General features: G+C 41.9%; 1 protein-coding gene across 1 annotated transcript in view; it reads right to left on the reverse strand.

Moving 5' to 3' along the window:
* LOC132830774 (all-trans-retinol 13,14-reductase-like) overlaps nucleotides 1–10194 on the reverse strand; it is a 32282-nt gene extending 22088 nt beyond the window's left edge. The window contains exons 1-4 of the mRNA XM_060848615.1: nucleotides 10016–10194; nucleotides 8849–9031; nucleotides 5597–5838; nucleotides 3491–3692 (exon numbers count right to left, since the gene is read on the reverse strand). Coding sequence (XP_060704598.1) covers nucleotides 3491–3692; nucleotides 5597–5838; nucleotides 8849–9031; nucleotides 10016–10175 — 787 coding nt within the window. The 5' untranslated portion in view covers nucleotides 10176–10194. The remainder of the gene's footprint in view (nucleotides 1–3490; nucleotides 3693–5596; nucleotides 5839–8848; nucleotides 9032–10015) is intronic.
* Nucleotides 10195–24845: the final 14651 nt, after the last annotated feature.

Raw genomic sequence — 24845 nt, forward strand, 5'->3', positions numbered from 1 at the left:
AGGTCAGGAATCCAAGCAGGGACTAACAATTTCTAGTTGTGTATGCGTGTCTTGTCAAAACTTAACTAGACATAGTTTGACTGGCACTTGCTCAAATCATGCAGTTGCGGCATTTCAGCCACACATTAGGCTGAAGGCCAGATTTTTGCTCCCAACAGACTGTTTGGTGGTCCCACTTGGCAGATCTGACTCATTTTAATGCACCAAGTTAGACCCTAATTTCACATTGGGAGGCGTGCACATGATTAAATCTGGCACCCTTTCCTCCCACCCTGGTCCAATCACAGGGACAGATCACCAGCAGACAAGGGAGTGAACAAGGAAAGGAAAGCACAGCAGCACAGAAGGTATACTTTTGTTCTTGGGTAATGTTTCATAGTTGTTTTAGACTCTTAAATGAGGTCTCGCCTTCACTGTTGGACCCTTATCTGCTCTCCCGCCATGGCACCTTAAAATGTCCATGCCTCCTATTGCCAACCTCATGCCAACTCACCTTGTATTCATGATAGACATATTTCAAGAATAATGTTGAGATGATAAAAAAACTTCTGAAAATCTAATATAGCTCTCACTCAGACACACCTCATGGTAAAAAAAAAAGGTCCAATTGAAGAAACCACAAAGTTTCTAAATCACAAGTAAGTAATCTCTTACAAAAAACTACTTTCATTTAATAGGGATCAAATCTTTTCTAGTTGAAACCATCAATAAAGCTGTGAACTTAGAATCTCTAGCTAAGATAAATAAAGCTATAGAAATTCAGTGAAGTGTTCAAAATGACGATGATAAAAAATTTTCGGGAAATGTTAGGAAAGAACTGCAAGGTCGGGTGGTAATATTTTAAACCTTTACCATATAGCCTGTCAGTCCAGCACTGACAATTTAAGTTCATTTACTTCACACAGAAAGGAGATTAAAAAATCCTCAGATTGTGACATTTAAACAGACCATATCCATTCTTTAACAGTAGTTATATCAACTCCATAAATGTATGATTTCCCAACTGTGGGTTAAGAACATGAGAACTAGGAGCATGAATAGGAAAAATCAGCCCCTTTATCCTGCTCCGCCATTCAATACAATCATGGCTGGTCTCATCTTGGCCTCAACTCCATTTTCCTGCCCACTCTCTAAAATGTCGCCTGCTACTCATTAAAAATTTATCTCCTTAAATTTACTCAGCTCCCAGCATCCACAGCATTCTGGGGTAACAAATTCCACAGATTAATGACCCTTTGGAGAGAAGCAATATCTCCCCATTTCTGGTTTAAATCTGCTACCCATTATTTCACAACCATGACCTCTTATTCTTGATTGCCCTGCAAGAAGACACATCCACTCTACATCTATGCCATAAATCCCCTTTAGCATCTTATACACCTCAATTAGATCTCATATCATCTTTCTAAACTCCAGAGGGAGCACAGGCTTGAACTGCTCAATTTCTCTTCATAAATAATGAAAGGCCTCAGGAATAGCCAGAATGAGATCTGATGGAATTCAGCACGGGAGAATTTGGGTTTCAGGCTCTGTGTCAACTATGTCTCAACCCCTTTACCCACCAGCGAAAACTGGATGTTGAAACATTACATTACAATGCCGTGTGAACTGTGTGAGGCACAGATTCATACAGCACATTAAGAGCAATGATCCCGATGGTGGGACATACTGGCAGTGCATCCCATACGTCTTGTATCAAGGGACTACTTCAGTATCATAAGGATCAAGCACAGAGCCAGAGGAATTCTGCAGCCAGAATAGTTAATGAGAAGCTAGAATTTAGGCAATCTCTAGGCATTAATATATTAGACCTATGTCAAAAGGTACAAGACCATCAGGTAAAGGTTCATTACCCATGTCACTAAGCAAGGTAGGCAGCTTAATGCCTAAATTTCTGATCCATAAGACCATAAGACATAGGAGTGGAAGTAAGGCCATTTGGCCCATTGAGTCCACTCCGCCATTCAATCATGGCTGATGGGCATTTCAACTCCACTTACCAGCATTCTCCCCGTAGCCCTTAATTCGAATGATCCCTGACCCAATTAAGAACCTACACAATTCATTGACTTTGTGCACAATAAATTAATGGATTAAATGTTAACATTTTCATAATGCCAAAAAACTTAAACTGAAGAAAATAAATCACAGCAGTATTCTACTTGATTTAATCCCATCTCCAACCCTGACACATTCTAATCGAAGGTGAATGCAGTGTCTGTGAGTCATTCAGCAGCTCAGTGCTACAGGTCTGAATAATGTTTTGAGTGAATAATTACTTATCAGAGCTATAATGATTTCCAAGGACTTGTAAGGCAGCGATAATCAGAAGGAAGAGAAAAGCTCTGCTTGTACAAGATAAAATTCAAATAATATAATACATTATTGAAAGTTGGCAATTGGTTTGATTTCTCACTTATCTACTTATGCCAAATGGTAAGACATTGATACATGGTGTGAAAACACTCCTTTGATACAAGTTGATGGGAGAGCCCTTTTATCTGCAAGGGACAGAAACCACTCCCTTAAGCAGCACCTTGTGGTAACAGGAAGAGACCTACAACTGGTTAAATAGCCCAAACAGACAGCCAAGTTCAGGCACTCAATCAGTTGCGCTCATCAGTTGCTTTCACATAGCCTTATTGCAACCTTGTAATTGTTTTGAGTGGAAAGCATTCAGTTATTGATTGTTGACAATGGGTAATATCCTGATTATCTGCCCTGATGTACTGCTGTACAGATTACAAAGGAAGGCTAAATGTTTGCTTTTCACAATGAATGCAACTCACTGCACCAATCCAACATTGTCATATAATGATGAGTTCCTTCACTGCTGCATTCAGCTCTGTGTTTCTCTGTTGAAACTCTGAAAGAACCACATCATTGCCACTGCTCCACCCTTTTTGTTTCCCTTATTAAAGTATATATCCAATTCTGTTTTGAAACATGGTTCCACCACTCTTTCACTCAGCATGTAAATGCTCAGCAGAAATTTCCACACTTGCTAGAAGAGAAAGCTCAGCTACTCCAGTCTAAATCAACAAAAATATAACTTTTTTTGGTAATTAATTTTTAAAAGCAAGCCAAGCAGCGATCCACCGAGACTTCCATAAAACGGGATGCCAATTCCCCCTTATCTTCCAGGTCTGGGCTAAATGATGAGCCACACAGGGCAACTCTGTAATGCCAGTACCTGATTGGGAGCTAAACAGCACCTTAAAGATGGCGCGGGTGCCTGGGATCTCAGGGGTGGCAAGCACTTCCACGTGCATGAGTGGGAAAAAGTGAGCTAGCGCTGGACAAACGGGGCACCGTAGAGGCATGTTATGTTGTTAATGAGGCAGGTTTAGTACACTAGCATGGGAAAATTCGCTAGGCCTCACAGAGAGAAGTCCTCCCTGGTACTCTATGAAAAATGATACTTAGCCGATTTCTTGGTTTGAAGTTGTACAGTACACCAAAAACTGCTGTGTGTGTGAAAGCACATTACCGTAATCCCCACAGATATAGCACATGACTGCTCGAAGGTCTTTATTTTCTGTCAGCTTATTAACCACGTCTGAAAGTGGGGTGGATGCCAGCTTGAAAATTGATGAGGTCCAGTGGATGATGCCACTCCTTATCAGGAACCTTGCCAGTAGAAGAGGGACCATTTTAATGATTACCAACAACGATATCTTTTTTGAAATCATCTGGAGTAAAACAGCAAACATGGGTCAACAATGAGAAAGAAAAATGTTGTCCTCCAAAATTGTAATACAGATAAGAGGAAGCCCATCAATCTGCTCTCAGAACTTATCATCATTTATATTGTCTTACAGAAGGTCCTACTTCATAAAACGTTTATTTTCTATATCATTGATATTGGACAATTCTGTTTTAGGATATATATTTGAATCTTGATTGTGAATGAAAGCCTTTCTCTTTCATTTTGTGATGATGCAACATATACAACATGTAAATGAGGAAAGGACAAGGATAGATCTTCAGAGGACATGGATGGTGTGATACCCGACATGAAAGGAAGCTGGGAATATGCTGGCTACTCCTGACAGAAGTAGAATTTGCAGTCCCACTACAAGTTAAAATGAAGCAGAGCTGCCACAGATGGTTAGCATGGCCACTATCTCAAACACTGCATGAAAGAAGGCTAACAGCAGAAGTCATTAATGACCAGCCAGGGAATCCTATGCTTTGAGAAAAGCTGAAGCTGGACTAGAGAAATTCAACTATTGAACGTTGATTGCAAAGATCGGAAAGGTAACAATGCATTCAAAGAGTTTGCAAAGAAAACAAAGGAGCAGCATAATTTTATGGAGAAAGGCAGCAAATTTAGACGGATTTTGAGGAAAAGTTTTTTCACTCAGAAGGAAGTGGCAATGTGAATACATTGCCCAGAAGGCTGTAGAGGCAGGAAACCTTACAACATTTAAAAAGCACACAGGTGAGCACTTTAAATGTCAGAACAATCAAGGCAATGGGCCAAGTGCTGGAAGGTGGGATTAGTATAGATAGGCCGGCACACACTTGATGGGCCGAAGGGCCTATTCTATTCAGTATGACGATGCCTTTAAAAGTTAGAGATGGAGGTAGTTGTATATCACAATTTTTTTTTACAAAGGGAGGCTTATACCAAGGTTGACAGTTTAAATGAGGGACAGAGAAACCACCTGAGGAAAGAGAGGCGTTAACAAAAAGAATCATGAAATACCCTCAGGCACTGAGCCAGTCAGAATTTAAACAACGGTTTGATAAATTCTGAGAAGCCTGTTAACACATTCACAAACAAGTCAGAGAGACTGTTTGGAGGCTGAATTGTTCTGTGCGTCCTTCAGACAATTTAAATATTCAGACTGATTACAACATATCAAACTAGGATGAGATATGATTTTGTTGTGGTTTTTAACCTCTTGTGCACTGAAGAAGAATTAAGGAAAACGTTGTGAAACTAAACCCTGGAATTTGTCACAGTCGATGCAAACAAAAAGTTATACTTTTCTTCTTCCACGGACAAAAATAAATGCATCCTTTCTTATGATGCTGCTCAAAGCAATTATTATTTCATCCGCACAAATAGTTGAATAACCTATTCCTCACTCAGCTGGACAGATATAATTCAGAGTGCAGAGTTACACTTTGACAAACATGATTCCTACTCAGTTGTCCTGATTTCCCATTAATTAACAGACTGATGGTGACACCACATTAACAGCTGAATCTCTGTGCTGCAAGACTAGGGGAGATAATTCCTGTAAGTTTGCTGATTTGGATTTGGAGGTACAGTGTTTGATCTACTGTATTTCTGTATATAAATGCATGCCTGCATACAAAGTCAAAGATAATGTGACAAGTTAAGGGGAGATAGTGCCAATGAGAAAGTAGCAGTAGTGCTACTAACAATGATTGGTTCCCTTGGTGCTAAATCCAATTAACATGCAGCTATAACATTTCAGAATAAAATAAATCATCCCTTCCAAAGAACTGTGCTCAAACTAATCAAAAACTCCTTTCTCTGTTAAGTGCTTACAATTCATTCCATCTATTGGTTACTTTTCATTCTATGATTTTACAATTCGATATTTTTTCCAAAAGTCACCTTTACAAGTTCCAGGAATTTATCAATAGCTTCTGTTTCCTGAGGAAACTGGGTCTTCAAACAATTTCGATAATTTTGATTCCCACCACAGACATGATATATTCGCTGGGTCTGCTGGTCTCCCAGGATTACATTGTCGAAAACGTCATCCATTTTCGCCCATTGCAGCTGACCATCTGTAATCTGGTCTACTAATATCCGCAGGAAGGATCGTTCATACAGTTCCCCTATGTAATGAATTCCTGAAATAGTGTAGTGTGGATAAATGGTTAATTCTCCAAAGAACGAGACCCATATATACACTGTAGCAATCACACAATTTATCTTTTACTTCTGCTCTCACTCAGTCAAAAGGGTAGCCTGATATTAATCACTTCATTACTGATGATCAAATTTTTAGTTGCCTGTATTCCAAGCTCTAGGATTTACTTCAAGCTCTCCGCCTCTCTCCTTCAATGAAACACTCATTTGCAAACTGTCTCATTGACCAAGCATTTGGTCATCGGTCATATTACTTCTTTCTTTGGCTCTCTGTCAAACCTTATTCAACAGCACCAACATGAGGTATATTGAGATGTTTGTTATTTGAATGGCACTATGTAAATATAGGCTGTTGTTTCTGCCAGCCTTTTCAAAAGATGCTGTTTAACTGCACACTGCCAAGTGTGTCAGGGCATTCCTCACAAACTCTTTTAATTCATTCTACTCTGCTGCCATACAGAGATGGGTCAAATGCTTGCGTACCCCAAAGGGTCTGTCACCTTGCATGATCTGCTGGGCTTTCAACATGCAAAATGTTTCAACACACTCATCAATTCCCTATCAAATATATTCACACAAATGCTAAAGATAAAAGACTATAATGTAATTCTATTTTTTTGAAAAACTATACAAGTGTACATACCTTTCACTATTATATTAAAAGCAGGATACATCCACAGTTTGTAAAGAGGCCGAGCCATGTATAAATCCATTACCATGGTTAGTACCGTCCAGTCCAAATTACTAAATAGTCCACACTGCTATAGTTTCTGTTTGCCAGGACAGAGTAGACACCCCACTTTATCAATATCCAGTAAATGGAGATCAAGGTTAGCAATTGCCCTCAGGGGTATGGCTTGCATTTAATTGAGTATAGTCGAGTTACAGAGCAGTAGTAACCTTGCTATTGAAGCTTGTCCAACCAGGACGACCCACCTACTGAAAATATTTGGCCGATAGGGTTATTTGTAACCATATGGTCCCAAAAGAAAAAAGTATGGTTAAAGTTTTACTGAGTGAGCCAGACTAGCTTGTGAACTAGGACCTATACACCGTGTTACTCTGGGTCTGTTGGCACACGTAACATGTTTGCCATGGGGTGACTTAAATTAGTTCTGAACTAATTTGCCAGGCAAATCATCACACAGCCACCTTAATTCCAGAGACAGCTTCCCTTAGCTTCAAGCTGAACCAGGAAAATAATCATTAGTTGGTCGTTCGATAACTCACAAGTTTGAATCCATCCCATTGAGACTGCAGATAACTGGTGCACAGCAGCAGCCTGGTAAGCAGCAATCAGGAGTTTTGAGTGATTTGACACCAACCTCCTTACAGGTAGATCTACAGTATCATCAATTACAGATCCTAATTCCTATGGTCAGAACCTATACCTCATGAAACTTCAATGGTAACTGCTTGTCTCTCTGTAGCCCAGTCACGATAGGCATTGAACCCATGACACAACAAAGCAATTTTTCCCAATATCAAATCTCTTCATATGGTCGTTGTACCAAAACTCTCAGCTACATCATCAGCATTATCCTCCTGCACAATGGAAGAGTATATATGAACACATCAGCACCTTGCATTTTAGATGTCAAAGTCAATGTTGTATTCATTAAAGATTAATCATTACGAATTACTTAATCCATCTCCTCATGAAAGGAGCTTTGAGAAAGAGGCATGACCTCCATGTTACAGACTCCACTCTGATGACTGACAGCAGCAGGCAGACCCTTCTTGACTGCAGCTATTTCTTGTTTTTGTCACCTCACATTGGAGTTTGATATATCTCAAATTTGTTGAGAAAGCCCTTTCCGTAGAGATAGCTACCACGAAGATCTGTCTCACTTGCCTCAATGTTAATGTGCAATATTATTTGGCTGCCATTGTCAATAAAACAGCTGCAAAGTGTCCTCTAGCTCATAACAACTACCAAAATCCACCAAGAATTATTATGAAACCAATTCTTCAGATTAGTTCACCTCCATTTCTTTTTAAAATTTAGCAGGAGTGCAGGTAGAAATAAAAAGTTCATTTATCAAATCGTACCCAAACAATGGCACAAAGCACAGGAATACATGTGATAGAAACTGAACTTCACTCAGCAAGTTGCATAGTTGGCTCTGTAACAGAAACCAATTCCCATTCCAGAACCTGAACATACAATCGAGGCTGCTATCTCAGGGCAGTGTGAAGGTAGTGCCTTACTGTTCGATGTGTCATCCATGGCATAAAGACCTCAATCCTCTTGGGCTGTTCCAGTAGTGTAGATGAATGTAAAATATTCCCACAGCACTATCCACAGAGTGGATTCTGCCTCTTGTGCATCCCTGATGTTAATCACTTCACCACTGATAGCTGTATCTTCAGTAGTGTAGGACCTAATCTCTGGCAAACCCTTGCCACAACTCTTCACTTCTCCCTCTTGCCTTCGTTTAAGACAAGCTATTGACTACATAACCTAATGTTGCTTGGTGACATACTTTGTTTTACAATGCCCCTTAGAATGCTTTATTAAGTTGAAGACATAAATAAATATATTGTTATTGTGTCAGGCCAGCATGTCTCTTGAAAAATACCATCAAAACAGAGATAAACCTCAGCTATTTATGACATCCTACTGCATATAACTGGTGACCAGATTGACCTCAAACAGTGGTTGGTCATCAAAGTAATTCAGTGATTATAAAGTATCCTAGGGTATGGTAGGCACAGTGATATTCAATAATATAGCAGGCTATTCTATAATTGTAAGGTTTATTTTCCTATAATGAATAGCATTCATTATTTGTAAAACTTGAAAAGTACTTGACATTGGTATTTCACACATTAACAGCCAAGAACAGACAGGAATCCGAGATTAGCTCCTTTTGTTATTAGTTGAAGAACCCCCATAGCGGAGAAATTAAAAGTGAAAGAGAAAAGGGTTCACACTAAATAAAGATTATTATTTTGCCGCGTAGTAGATTTCAAATCCAAAGCTCTTACCAATGTCAAACTCAAAACCTTTCTTAATAAAGGTGTGACAACATCCTCCAGCCTGGTCATGCTGTTCGAGCACCAGGACACGCTTACCAGCTTTGGCCAATATTGCTGCTACTGAGAGTCCTCCAATTCCACTGCCAATCACAATGGCATCAAGGTTTTCTGGCACTTTATCTGCAGTAAAGCCTGAATAAGATCACAGACATATTAGAAACAATGAAAGGTTAGGGGCCATCTACATTGTTCTCCAGTCAACTTAGACAGATTCCAAGTGACATGTTGGGCAGATACAACATAACAAGGAATATTTTTTTTAAAACACATGCTTGCTGGACCCATAGGGAGGCTGAGGATCCATAGCAAAGGATGAAGACCAATACTATAGAAAAAAAGTAAAACTCACAGTGTGGTTGTCATATCTCTATGTTCCTAAGTCCCTCTTAGGAAATCTCAGTGTACCTTGTCAGAAATATGATAGTGGTATCAGTTCACTGGTGAAACAAACCCACTTTGGGGGAAGCAGCTGAAAGTCTCATCTTTGAGATTTGGCTTAAGAACCTGAAAATTATATTATGTCAAATACTGGCAGTGTTGCTGTATATTCATTGGCCTAAAGAGGTTCAGAATAAACCACAGTGTTGTGATTTATAAGGCTTGTTCCTCACATAACGGATTTGTGGCACAAACAGTCGTGCCTGACACCGACAAAATTGGACTATAGATTGCTTTTAAGGGAAGATACACACTAAGTTCTTTCTCCCTTTGGAGGGACGGAGGCGTGGTTGTTTTAGTTGAGCACTGTGCTTCCCGGCAGTATCCAAGGAGCAGCGAAATCAACGTTTCGGGCAAAAGTCCTTCATCAGAGGCTTTAGTCTGAAATGTCGATTTCGCTTATCCTTGGATGCTGCCTGAACTGCTGTGCTCTTCCAGCACCACTAATCCAGAATCTGGTTTCCAGCATCTGCAGTCATTGTTTTTACCTACTGTGCTAACCCAATCTGTTATTCATATACCTGGCTTCGGACACGACACAATTCTCTCAAACAAATTCAACTCAAGACTATATGACCTTCCTGGGTGCAATTTCCGAGTTATAAAACACGACTGAACAGTTACAGCTGCCTGAATGTGGACTTTGTACGGCTTTTCTAGTGCAACAAAGTATGAGACCTTTGTGGATAAGTCGCTTCCTCGCTTCTGGATCAGTGACTAGAGACTGCGGTGGTCTCCTCGTGTCTCCGGAGAAAGGGTTTACACTCGGGGAGGAGCGGCGGAAAACTTTATGGAAGATGAAATACACAACCAACAACAGCCCTACGTACAGCCACATCTTCCTCCCACCCACCCAGCTCCGCTCACTGGAAGGGTAAAGCCTACTTCCTATTCCGTTTAAAGGATCTCTGGGCAATTAAAGGGAAAGTAACAGATTTTATTTCGTCGACTGCAGTCATAAACAAAACTAAAGTTTATGGGCAGAGGATTGGACAGACTTTGACCACTTCAAGGAATGTTATTTTAATATTGGGTTGTTTAAAGTGTCTGAACAGAACTGGTATTGAGATTGAAATATATAATCCTACAATCTGTAGAATTTGTACTAGTGTGTGGATGCAAGGAGTGACGCATTATTATATTTATAGCAGAAATTTGAGTTATGTTTATCGGAGCAGTGAATGTTTTCGTAAGGGAAGCGAATCCACAAATATAAATCAGAAAGGTTTTGAGGTCAGTGTGATTCTCACCCCAATGCAGAAGATCTGAGTTCAGGGCTGAGAGGTCTCAGCCCCAGTAGTGAGTTGTAACGGTGAATACAGTCATTAAATGTCCAAGATTTTGCTGTGAGGGGCAAAGGGGGGGATCATGATTCATCTGACATGCCGAACAACAGCAAGTTCCATTTTTATAGAATTTTTAATCGAAATACGCAGAGCCTTCACAGGAGCGTCAGAAAGCAACATTTGACCCTGACCAATATTAGAGTCGGACCAGGGCATCACATTCTAGGGATATGGGTTAGGCCATTTCGGACTGAGTTGAGGAGACATTTCTCCACCTAGAGAGTGGTATGTAATTTTCGGCTACAAGGAAGGGGTGAGCTGTTGTACGTGGGCTGAAGGGATCAAAGGGAATAGGGAGAAAGCATTAGCAGGATACCGAATTGAATAATCCGTCATCATCATATTGAATGGCAGAGCAGTTGCAAAGGGGTGAATGACCTCCTGCTTAGCATGTTTCTGCTCTAAAATGCCAGGAAGTAGAAACATGCTCAAAAGATAGATATTGCAAAACAGGGGTAAAAGACATTCATGTCACTGCACAAAAAAATCAAACAGGAACATTGGATTAAAGGGGAGACATGAATCATCAAATCTCAAATAAACAATTTCAAAAATGCACCGCATGAAATTTTTTTTGAAAGAATGAGAATTCACACTTGGGATCTTTTTCCAGCAGATAGATTGCTCAGCAGCAAAGGTTGCTTATGAAAAGCCCATTTACCTTTCTATCCCTGATGTTTTCAATTGTCTTTTAATGTGTGACAAGTGGGTAATTACTGTAACAGGGTTCTTGTGACACAATTGTAGTGTTCCCTACCTCTGGGACAAGACTTCATGTGTTCAAGTCTCAGCTGCTCCAGTGCTGTGTAATGTCACCTCTGAGCAGCTTGATTAAAATATATTTAATTACTGTAATGGTATCAGGCAGATAGAATTTGCACAAAAATCACTGCAGTGCCGTCACTGAAGTCTTCAACAGCACAGCCTCTGAAGGATCTGGGCATCGCTGACAGAAACTCAGCATTTTGATCTTAAACTGTGCATGGACATCTGCCAGAGGCACAGTGTTAGTATCCTGACCTATGAGCCAGAGGCCTGGTTCAAGCCCTACCTGCTCCAGACGTACGAGATATATCATAGGTGTGCCATTAATACATCTGAACAGATTGATTAAAAATACCTATATAAACCAGAGGTTACCATCATCTTCGACCTTTAATAACACTAAGGAATTGAGGGCTATGGGGAGCATGCGAGGTAAGTGGAATTGAAACACCCATTAGCCATGATTAAATGGCGGAGTGGACTCGATGGGCTGAATGGCCTTTCTCCCACTCCGATATGTTATGATCTTATTAGCTGCAACCTGAAAATTTGAGGCAAAGGTGTTTTAAATGGTAATGAATAGAGATTGAAGCACTGAAAAAACAGAATGGCAAAGGAATGCCACAAAATGGATCACTCTTTCAGCAAATCGACACAATGCACCAGTCCACGTCATTTTTTCCAGCTGAAATTGGATGGAAATATTCTTGTGCAGACTATTTTGAGATAGGGGATTCTATTTCCTTTAAAATATAAGTTTCTTTTTCCCTTTTGAATGTTGCTACTGTATCTTACATTAAGTTCTGTTATTAAATTTCCAATTAAAAGGTTTTGATAAAAATACTTGATCTCTGCCTGCTACCTTAACTGAGTGCATGATATTACTCATTAATTAATTTGCAGAAGGTAATTTGATGCATGATATTGGAAACCTGGCTCTCTTCTTAAGTATGTACAAAGATAATTGTGTAGAGGCATGAAAGTCTACTGGGAATAAATGCATTAGGTTAGATAGTATGCAAGACATTTCAGAGTTATTTCACAGAATAGAGACTTTCTGTAAGGTTTTGCTGGGCCTGACCACACTGCATTTAGTGACAACATCCAAATGTTTCAAACTGCTTTGACCTATCAGCAGCTCTGGCACATTAGCATAGCTTCATGGTTCATTAATGCCTTTTAATGGGAGAAACTTAATATGGACAAAAGATTCCACATTCTGAAGTGAGGTAATGAATTGAATTAATGATCATATCAGAAGAAAAGTAATACCCAACCTCAATCTTTTAAAAACTAATACAATATTACACAACAGTCTCTCTTCAATGCATTTTGATGAATATTCATTCCAAGTATTGAAAATCAATTATTGAAAAAACAGAAATATTTTGGCAGATGGCAAACCAGTTAATTAGTGAACCAGTGTTTGCTAATATTCAAATGACACATGCAGTCACTGACAGAAAACCATTTCTTTGAGAAGGGATAATCCTCTCACAACATTTAACTATTGGCAGCCCAATGATTAAATGGGTTAAATACTGGTGTGGGAGAAAGTGAGGACTGCAGATGCTGGAAATCAGAGCTGAAAATGTGTTGCTGGAAAAGCGCAGCAGGTCAGGCAGCATCCAAGGAGCAGGAGAGTCAACGTTTCGGGCATGAGCCCTTCTTCAGGAATGAGGAAAGTGGGGTGTTGGAAATGCGATAGGTGGAAGGAGGTCAAGATGAGGGTGATAGCCCGGAGTAGGGATGGTGGCGGAGAGGTCAGGAAGAAGATTGCAGGTTAGGAAGGCGGTGCTCAGTTTGAGGGATTTGACTGAGACAAGGTGGGGGGAGGGGAAATGAGGAAACTGGAGAAATCTAGGTTCATCCCTTGTGGTTGGAGGGTTCCTAGGCGGAAGATGAGGCGCTCTTCCTCCAGCCGCCGTGTTGCTATGGTCTGGCGATGGAGGAGTCCAAGGACCTGCATGTCCTTGGCGGAGTGGGAGGGGGAGTTGAAGTGTTGAGCCATGGGGTGGTTGGGTTGGTTAGTCCGGGTGTCCCAGAGGTGTTCCCTGAAATGTTCCGCAAGTAGGCGGCCTGTCTCCCCAATATAAAGGAGGCCACATCGGGTGCAGCGGATGCAGTAAATGATGTGTGTGGAGGTGCAGGTGAATTTGTGGCAGATATGGAAGGATCGCTTGGGGCCTTGGAGGGAAGTAAGGGGGGAGGTGTGGGCACAAGTGTTGCATTTCTTGCGGTTGCAGGGGAAGGTCCTGAGAGTGGAGGTTGGGTTGATGGGGTGTGTGGACCTGACAAGGGAGTCACGGAGGGAATGGTCTTTTTGGAACGCTGATAGGGGAGGGGAGGGAAATATATCTCTGGTGCTGGGGTTCGTTTGGAGGTGGCGGAAATGACGATGGATGATACGATGTATGTGGAGGTTGGTGGGATGGTAGGTGAGGACCAGTGGGGTTCTGTCCTGGTGGCAATTGGAGGGGTGGGGCTCAAGTGCGGAGGAGCGGGAAGTGGAGGAGATGTGGTGGAGGGCATTATTGATCACGTCTGGGAGGAAATTGCTGTCTTTGAAGAAGGAGGCCATTTGGGTTGTACGGTATTGGAACTGGTCCTCCTGGGAGCAGATGCGGCGGAGACAAAGGAATTGGAAGAATGGGATGGCATTTTTACAGAGGGCAGGGTGGGAGGAGGTGTAGTCTAGGTAGCTGTGGGAGTCGGTCGGTTTGTAATAAATGTCCGTGTTGATTCGGTCACCCGAGGTAGAAATGGAAAGGTCTAGGAAGGGAAGGGAGGAGTCTGAGATGGTCCAGGTAAATTTGAGGTTGAGGTGGAAGGTGTTGGTAAAGTGGATGAACTGTTCAACCTCTTCGTGGGAGCACGAGGCAGCGCCGATACAGTCATCGATGTAGCGGAGGAAAAGGTGGGGGGTGGTGCCAGTGTAGCTGTGGAAGATGGACTGTTCCACATATCCTACGAAGAGGCAAGCATAGCTGGGGCCCATGCGGGTGCCCATGGCTACTCCTTTGGTTTGGAGGAAGTGGGAGGATTGGAAAGAGAAGTTGTTCAGGGTGAGGACCAGTTCAGTCAGTCAAAGGAGGGTGTCAGTGGAAGGGTACTGGTTGGAACGGCGGGAAAGGAAGAAACGGAGGGCTTTGAGTCCTTCGTGATGGGGGATGGAGGTGTACAGGGACTGGATGTCCATGGTGAAGATAAGGCGTTGGGGACCGGGAAAGCGAAAATCATGGAGAAGGTGGAGGGCGTGGGTGGTGTCTTGAACATAAGTGGGAAGTTCTTGGACTAAGGGGGACAGGACCATGTCGAGGTATGCAGAGATAAATACTGGTGTGGGAGAGTGATAAATTATAAACCAGAAAGGTTTCAAATTGCAGACATTGTGAAGCTAACTGCTCTCAGATGGTGCATGTGTAGTGATGTTGCAGTTGGTGGAGGAGATCCATTAAAGTTAATTGTTATCCAGAGATGTCTGCTGGAAAGTGAACTGACTAATCAGGTTATGCTAATGCTCTCCAGGGTTAGAAGATACATAAAAAGGAGCCTTGTAGACAAGGTACCATTTAAGTGCATTGTCTGTCAGACTCTAGCCCAAAGTGTACTGGCCTGGATTTTCCACTTGCCAGACAGTCGTTATTCCAGTGTATATGGGAGTTGTACAAGGAATTTCTGGAATTTCCCTCATACCATGGTCTGAAAGAATTGCCTGGGAAATTGAATTTTCATTTGGACAATTCATTTCTGCTTGGAACCTTCTGAAAGTTTTCATCTAAATCTGAAACTTCTGATGAAATTAAGTAGAGCAGTTGGAAAGTTGGACTGGTAAATACATAATCTAATGCTTCAGCAGCTATTAAACTGACCCTATACTTTCCTCACACACACTCAACTATATGTCCTTGAGACCACCTACACCACCTCCAGGGACCCGACAACCCCTTTCTTCAACTTGCATGATGTAAGCCCAGCCACCCTACAGCTGGACAGAACCGAAAACCCTACCATTTGCCATGCCGGACCCAAGCCTCCTCTCTAACCCTTGCTGGGCCCGACCTCATGTTGTCAGACCTTCACCCACCCACACCCCATTGCAGGATCCATCTTGATTTTTTTGTCAAAATGTAATGAAAATGCAATATGTGTGAGAAACAGTTAGGTTAAACATATATTTCCAAGTGTGTTGGATATATACAATGAATGAGTAAAAAGTGAGGTCTGCAGATGCTGGAGATCAGAGCTGAAAATGTGTTGCTGGTTAAAGCGCAGCAGGTCAGGCAGCATCCAAGGAACAGGAAATTCGATGTTTCGGGCACAAGCCCTTCATCAGGATTCCTGATGAAGGGCTTGTGCCCGAAACGTCAAATTTCCTGTTCCTTGGATGCTGCCTGACCTGCTGCGCTTTAACCAGCAACACATTTTCAGCTATATACAATGAATGCCACCTTTGTGGTTTTAAAACCTCATCATCTTTCTTTTCCTAACCCTACACCTCTGTGCAGCCCTGAACTGCACAGTTGATGGGAAGGCAGCCTGTTGAATGCTCTACCCTGTTGCATGAGATGACTTCTGATGGTCCATAGCCTTAATGGCTCTGGACTCCTGAGGGTCTTCTCCACGGATCCAGGGAACCCGTGAAGGGTCCTGAAACAAAGTCCCTCGGCTGCCCGTCCAGGGCTGTCTTCCTTGTCAATGCACAGTGGGACCCGTGATGATGCTGTTCCTTTAACAAGGTTATGCTGTCCATGGCTTTTTTTTCAGAGAAATCAAAAAGTAGTGGTTCAGAAAGGTCTTGCTTTTGGTGGGTTTTAGGGCCAATTTGATTATAGCTAACACATACCGCCTTGGGAAAAGGGCTTTCAAGTTTAAAAAAACACTTCCACAGTGAAAGGGGAGTGGCCAGTTCTCCCAACTCAGTTTTTCTCTGGCTGGATTTGATTTTTGGCAGTTAGGCAGTTTGAGGCTGCTGGTCCAAGAAACAGCTACATGGAACAGAGTGTTACCTGCTGCCACCTCTCGCTCTGACCTGTCTCCTATAAGACCCTGTGTTTGATTTTACCTTTTGTGCAAGTCAGAGTATATACCCAACAGCCTCTGACTGTCCTTTTGGACCTGATGCTCCAAGGCAGTCACCAACCTTTTTGTGAAGGTAGTCAAAATCTGACAAGGGGCAACCATCAATACCTTCTCTTTTCACTGTCTCTGTCAGACACTCCCACTCCCTGATTAGCATCTCCATTTCATAGAATCTCTACAGTGTGGAAACAGGCCATTAGGCCCAACAAGTCCACACTTGCCCTCCTAAGAGTAACTCAACCAGACCCATTCCCCAACATTTACCCCTGACTAATGTATCTAAACTACACATCCCTGATCACTATGGGCAATTTAGCATGGCCAATTCACCTAACCTGCACATCCTTGGATTGTGGGATGAAACCGGAATACTCGAAGGATACCCATGCAGACACAGGAAGAATGTGCAAACTCGACAGTCCACCGGAAGCTGGAATTGAACCCAGGTCCCTGGCGCTGTGAGACAGCAGTGCTAACCACTGAGCCACTGTGTCCATTTGATTCCATATGGCTGAGATCTATCTGAGATAGGTCTCAGGATGGTTCTCATCCAACTGACAGAGTCCAGGACTGACACATCCTCTGTCAGCTGCGGGCATGTATCTATGAAGTAAGTGCTTACTGGACCCTGACCCTTAACCTGAGCTAGAGTAGTAACCACTGAGGTGACTGTCTCTGCACTGGTGGAAAATGCAGGACAAGACTGTCAAGGTGCTTCCTCCAGTCATAGAGTTATCCAGCACAGAAACAGATCCTTTGATCCAACTCATCTGTGCCAACCAGATATCCCACTCTGACCTCGTACCATTTGCCAGCATTTGGCCTATATCCCACTAAACCCTTCCTGCTCCTCTATCCATCCAGATGCCTTTTAAATGTCATAATTGTACCAGCCTCCACCACTTCTCTGACAGCTTGTTCTATCCACACACCACCAAATGGGTGAAAAAGGTACCCCTTGGGTCCTTTTTAAATCTTTCCTCCCTTGCCTTAAACCTATGGCTTCCTGTTTTGAACTCTGTCATCCTGGATAAAAGACCCCATCATGCCCCTCTTGACTCTATAAATCTCTATATGGTCACCCCTTAGAGTCCAATGCTCTCAGGAATAAAGCCCCAGCTCATCCAGCTTCTTTCTATCACTCAAAGCCTCCAATCCTGGCAACACCCTTCTATGTCATTTCTGAACCCTCTCACCTTTAACAACATCCTTCCTAAAGAAGGGTGACCAGAAATTGAAAGCAGTACTCTAAAAGAGGGATCTCTAGTGATTCTGAGGCATCATTCCTGGATTGATGCTCATGGTGGAATTGTAGGAAGGCTATCTCTTCCTCATAATTTGCCTTGCTATGATAACCTGCAGCAAAGGGCTGACAGGCCTCAGGTTTCAGCTGTATACTGAATGTATGGAAGCCCCTTCATTCAATGGATGACGACCAGTTGCAGAACCATGCATATGTCAAATACTTATTGAGAAGGGCTCGGGGCAGCAGTAGGCCAACATGCTCTTAAACTGGTCATGCGCCTATTAGGATGATATTCAACCATCTGTTGTCTGTTTGCTGGAGGCTATTCATAATAGACAGCAGCAATCAAAGATGGATTGAATAGTCTCAAACATAAGAATCCCAAACTCCTTTAAAAAGAAGGATAGACCCAGACTTAACCCGTTCTATTGGAGATACTGGAGTTTCACAGCCATCCAATGAAGTTGACCTGGTCTGGTGTTGACAAATGGACATACAGGAGCAATGCCTAAAACACCGATGAGCAAAGGGATCATGCATAATCATTGGCTAATTCTTTATGGTCACTGTCTTCAATGTCATGAGTGAAGAATGTGCTATGGCTGCCAAAGTTATGAGCAAGTAACTATGATAAAGGTTACAGCTTCTGACAAAATCCCAGACGTGTGAGCCAGAATTGAGCCTAGGGATTGAGAAACTTTCTTTTTTGATGAAAGATTGATAAAGCATAATTTAATCAAAAAGCAAAAAATACTAAAGATTTGCTACTGTCCTCACACTCTTCCCTTGCTTGATGCCCTTATGAGTGTTACTCTGCTGTGACTATAAAATGCCATATACCTTGGTGGAGTGCATCAGATCATTCATGCAGACTTGTTCTGAAGGCGGCTCTACGGACACTAACTCCGGCTGTGACCTTTGACCAGGCTATCTTGATTAGGCAGGAGGATCACCTGCTGCTGTTCCTGCTAAACAAGAACTCCTGCCTTTCACTTTGGTGTACTTCCATATTTGGCACTTTGTGTCGCTTAGAGATGCCCAGTATTTGTCTACAGTCAAAAAACTGCAGATGGTGGAATCCAAAGTAGACAGGCAGGAGTTTGAAAGAACACAGTAACCAAGGCAGCATCAGGACGCAAGGAGGTGACATTACCTGAAAGGTTACACCTGACGTCTGTACCTCCTGATGCTGCCTGGCTTTCTGTGTTCTTCCAGCCTCCTGCCTGCATACAGTATTTGTTTACTGCAGACACCCCAAGGTGCTGGGACAGTTGCACAGTCAACATTGGTGGAAGATCCTGCGAATCTATTGTGAAAAAAGATGCACCAACACCAGTGTCTTCGATCAGGCCAACATCCCCAGCATTGAGGCACTGACCACCCTTGATTGGCTCTGAAGGACTGGGTATGTTGTCTGAATGACTGACACAAGACTCCCCAAGCAGGTGCTCTACTCCTGGCTTCAACGGCAGGCGAGCCCCAGGTGGGACATAGGAAGCACTTCAGGGATACCCTCAAGGCCTCACTGATGAAGCACAGCATTCCCACACACACTCAGGTGGCACGGTGGCTCAGTGGTTAGCACTGCTGCCTCGCAGCACCAGGGACCAGGGTTCAATTCCAGCTTTGGTGACTGCCTTAGTGGAGTTTGCACATTCTCCCCGTGTCTGCGTGAGTTTCTTCCGGGTGCTCCAGTTTCCTCCCACAATCCAAAGATGTACAGGTCAGGTGAATTGGCCATGCTAAATTGCCCATAGTGTTAGGTGCATTAGTCAGAGGGAAATGGGTCTGAGTGGGTTACTCTTCAGAGGGTCGGTGTGGACTTGTTGGACTGAAGGGCTTGGTTCCATACTGTAGGGAATCGAATGTAAACCTGGGAATCATTGGCCCAAGAGCATCCAAAGTGGAGGAGGAATACCTGGCAAGGTATTGAACACCTGGAGACTTGCCACCTGAAGACAGCAAAAGGAGTGAGTTACCTCAGCTGCCCCTTCCTGTGACCACTGCCTGCCTCAAGTGTAACCGAGCCTGCAGCAGCTGCATTGGTCTGTACAGTCACCAACAGACTCACCCGGAGGGTGCTGAGAACATAAGACTGATCACAGTTGTGATTTAGCTTCTGTTAGCTTGCTGTTGTTGACTTCTCAACTTTGAGATGAGAGCTCAAAGAGCCTTGGTAATCCTGGTGCTGTCTTCAATGTCAAGGGACAGAATGCTGGTTTGGATCTGAGGTATTCAAAACCATCGCCTGAGGCTTACAGTATTGGTGGAAAGTCAATTCTCTATGTCATGGCTCACTAAGTTGATCTGCCTGAAACTTTTCATGAAAACTAATTTAGAAAAAGTCTGCAAACAGAATTTTGAAACTCAGAGAAGACAAAGAAATCATAGAGTTTCTGACTTTATCTGAGGAGGTGAAGTCATGAAACCCTTACAATTTTAATTTTCATCACTCAGGAGTTGTTCATTCTGACAGATTGCTTCAATGTTTAATTTGTTGAGTAACATGGACATGGGTGATTAATAATGGACATAAATTATCTAATTATTGTTACAGCTATTGTACCTGACATGGGTACAGTTATTGTACCCAAATGGTAATAAAGCAATGATTGCAGCCGACGCAAACATGTTATGTCTCATGATCAGAAAGCTGTATATCTTTAAGAGACATGCTTATGATATAGTTACTGTATCATAGCATGTGACCTCAAGGTATAAAGGTCTGAGATACTATCTTACGTGATCACTTGAAGCATGACACCCTATTGAAAGCATACTGCTCTTTCATTATCCAACAGCTTAATGTTAGCCAAGGCACTAATGTGCCTGTGAATGTAATATTTGTCTACATTGCTGAGCTGTAATAAATGTTTGTTGGATACTTCAAAAGCAAGCTGTGATTCATGCCTGGTTTCTCAAGATATGAGGAAAATCCTAATCATTGTCGCTTAGTATCTTGCTGTAGCCAACATGCAAATCACATGCCACGTCTTTGTTCTGTTCAGTTAACATTTCAAATATTTTAAATAATGTCAGATTTGAAAAACATAATATTAAATGTTTTCTGTCATTTTTTTTATCTGGTGTATTAGAAAGAAGTGCAGAATGTAACCATTTTCAAATAGAACTTCTGACAACTTTACGGAGTCCTCAGGTGCAACCTTGTTGTGATTCTTCATACAATAAATTAAAATTGTGGTCAGACGGTTTGAAAAATGCTTTGGAAGAATAAGCCCTCAGCACTGACTGTAAAATATCCTAGTCATGTATATGCATAAGATTAGGATTTGTTTCTATTTCTTATGATTACAGTTCTTTCAATCTTTGTTCTTATAAATAGCTTGAGATTTGTGCTGCTGCAAGAAATAATGAAATATTTAGAGATGGCCTGGTTTACAGTTTAACATGTCAGGGCACAATTTAGCTGAATATGTGAATTAGCTTCTGTGAAAGTACAGAATGTGGGGTGTATGATGCATAATTCATACTTTTTCAGTTCCATTTCTTGCCCCATTTTGAAATAAGATCATGAAAATAATCATAACGTAATGAAATATGTCAGTTACCTCAGGAGAATGAGTTTAATAATTATGTGATAAACAAGTTGATGATCTGGTAGTTGGTTGGCACTCTTATGTACAATAACTCTTTTCATGCTCTAATGAATTACAAGCTCAGCATGTAGTTAGAGGCCCTTAAAGATTTGGGTTTTCATCAAACTTTTGTCGAGGAAGACAGGTTTGAAAGGATTAGCTGAGTTATTCCTCAATTTGGGGAATATTAGTGTATAGGTGTCCCAAATCCAGCACTGCTGGGATCACATCAGGTTTCAGATTTTCCCACATTTCAGATTACCGGTTTAGATCACACATTTTCATAACAACTCAACATGGTAATAAAACAATGAAGAAGCAACCATTTTGATTAGTTCATCTCTAAACACTTTAAACACTTGTGGCGAAAGCGAGGACTGCAGATGCTTGAGATTAGAGTGGTGCTTGAATAGCACAGCAGATGAGGCAGTATTTGAGGAGCAGGAAAATTGACATTTCGGGCAGGAATCCTTCATCAGGAATGACCCAACTCATAGCAGTCATTTTGACTTTAGTCTCCTTACAGCTTTGAGAGGAATGGACTTTTACAATAGATCCAAGAAATGAAAGAGCTCCAGTTGGGTTATAACAGTAACCCAAACCATCAATTCTATGTACAGGTTAACTGCTGAATGCTGGTATTTGAGACACATACTAATTGATATGATGACATAAATTCTTTATAACAGAACAGAAAATGCAGGAGAACCTGAAGAAGAGTCAGGTTGGATTTTATTTTCAATTCATTCATATGGATTTCGGCATTGGTGGACAGGTCAGCACTTATTTCCCATTCTTAGTTGCCTTTGAGAATTCAGTGATTAGCTGCCTTGAAAGGTTAACTCTGTTTCTCTCTCTTTGCAGATGCTGCTAGACATGTTGTGCTTTTCCAGTACTTTTTCTGTATCTATTTCAGATTTTCAGCATCTGAACTATTTTGCTTTGTTTTAGAATAAATTGTAAAACACATTTTAAATGTTGGGTGGTACACATAGATGGACAAATGATCAATGTAAGGTCAGTTCCTGTTGGATTTGGAGTACTGAACATGCAATATCATTTATTCCTTTGTAGTTCTAATGAGTTGAATGTGGCACATGTTTAGTAACCAAACACAACAAAGGGTTTTATTGCAAACCATAAGTTTGACTATTGAAATGTCTTACAAGACAAAGAAATAACCCATTCTGATAATTACAATTGGTAAAGATATGAGTTTAAGAAAACATTGCTTACTTCGAGTAGGTTTAAAGGAGCATTTTTTCTGTCTGTGGTTTTTGTATATTTATTTTTAGCTTCTCATCAGTGAATGTGTAGGACACTGAAGACTAGGTAAAAGAGTAGAAAAAAAAGCATTTTCTTAGTGTGATGAATGCTATGATTGTGTTTCCAGGTTTAACCCAGGAAATGAGCTGGCATAAAAAAAGGGTTCAAAGTAGAAAGTACTTTATCAAAAAAAACTGTCATAGAACTACACAGAATACAACTCATTTCTAATCTTGTGCCATTGCCAATTTAAGCGAATGCCCACTAATGTTATAGAAATGCTCTCTTTCTTACCCAAACCCCCTGCTGTGTGATGGAAGTAGCAATTGAGCAAGTAATTAGCATGTAATTTGTTATCACAACCAATTGAGAGCTCTACCTCCTGCCATCTGAAAGAGTTGGCCTGCTGATTGTGGTTGGGAGAGCTGGGGGGTTGGTAGGAAGCGGAGCTCTTCCCAGTCAATGACATTTATTAGGCCGCATCATTCCTGTAATCAATCTTCAGGGCATGCTGAGATTTTTAAAAAAATATATAAATGTCTTCTTTGCATTGCTTTTCAACCGAGCATTTTTTTTTCACTTCAGGCTCATTACATTAAGTACTGTGGAACAATTTCACAAAGTGTATGGAATAATGTTACATAATGTCTGCAGATGTTTCTTGACAATTTTTCTGACACAAGAGTCTTGCTCTATGGAGAGGTGCGCTCCCTGAGTCCCCCAGGATTGTGGTTAGAGTCATTGGTTTTATTGACGTATGTAAATTTGATATAGGGAATCACTTCAAAATTTGTGAATGATACAAAGCTTGGTAAGAATAAATACTGAGGACGATAAAGGGGGACTTACATAGGCTTGGGCTGGTGATGTTGGATGATGCAGTGTGGATAAATGTAAATGAGGCATTTTGGGGTAAGGGTGTAGGACCATTTGGCACATCCATTTTGGCGTGAGCGACTTGGTGCGGCCTGTTTGGCACATGCCAATTTTGCCGCCGACCCATTTAGACGCAGAGTTATTTCGACGCAGCTCATATTGATTCCTTTTCAGGCTTAGTTAAAAGCATTAATGAAAGCAATAAATATGAGCTGTGCCGAAATAGTTCTGCGCCTAAATGGGTTGGCAGCAAAATGGGCTGTGCCAAACAGGCCACACCAAATTGCTCACAACAAAATGGCTGCATGGAATGGTCCCACTCCATTGGGAGGAATGGTCCCACTCCATTGGGGCAGAGGCCATAGAATTTAAATAGTAGAGTTTTGAAGTGGTGCCGGAGCTGCTGAACCCAGGAATTAATATTCACAAACCTTCAAAGGTGCCTTGGCAAGTTGATAAGACAATTAAGGAAACGTACTGAATACTTGGCTTTGTAAAGTGAAAAATCACACACACCAGGTTATTGTCCAACAGCTTTATTTGGAGGCACTAGCTTTCGGAGTGCTGCTCCTTCATCAGGTGGTTGTGGAGCACCATCCTTATTGTGCCGCCTCCCCCCCCCCCCTTCCCCATGTATATGAGTAGTCACAAATAGTGTCGAAAATTGTGCAATCATTAGTGACCATTCCCACCCCTGACCTTATGATGGATACTCATTCGTGAACAGATGAAGATATTTGGGCCCAGGACATTACCCTGAGGAACTCTAGCAGAGATGTCCTGGAGCTGAGATGATTGATCTCCAACGGTCAGAACCATCTTTCTTTGCGCCAGGTGAACACCACCAAAGAGTTTTCTATTGTTCCCATGCTAGGGCTCCTTGATGCCACACTCAGACAGTCACTATGTTACCTTCAAGAACAGTTTCCCTCTCTGCCTTCCTGGAATTCCACTGTTTTATCTATGTTTAAACCAAGACTGTAATAAATTCAGAAGCTGGATGGACCTTGCGAAACCCAAATTGAGTGTCAGAGAACAGGTTATCATTTAGTGTTATTGAGCTGCTTGTGAGCATCTTGATAGCACCTTGTTAGAATCGAATCAAATCACTACAGTGTGGAAACAGGCCCTTCGGCCCAACAAGTCCACACTAACCCTCCAAAGAATATCCCACTAAGACCCATTCCCCTACTACTCTACATTTACCCCTGACTAATGCACCTAACCTACACATCCCTGAACACTATGGACAATTTAGCACAGCCAATTCACCTAACCTGCATATCTTTGGATTGTGTGAGGAAATTGGAGCACCCAGAGGAAAACCACGC

Source organism: Hemiscyllium ocellatum, chromosome 32, assembly GCF_020745735.1.
Source record: "Hemiscyllium ocellatum isolate sHemOce1 chromosome 32, sHemOce1.pat.X.cur, whole genome shotgun sequence".
NCBI lineage: Eukaryota > Metazoa > Chordata > Chondrichthyes > Orectolobiformes > Hemiscylliidae > Hemiscyllium > Hemiscyllium ocellatum.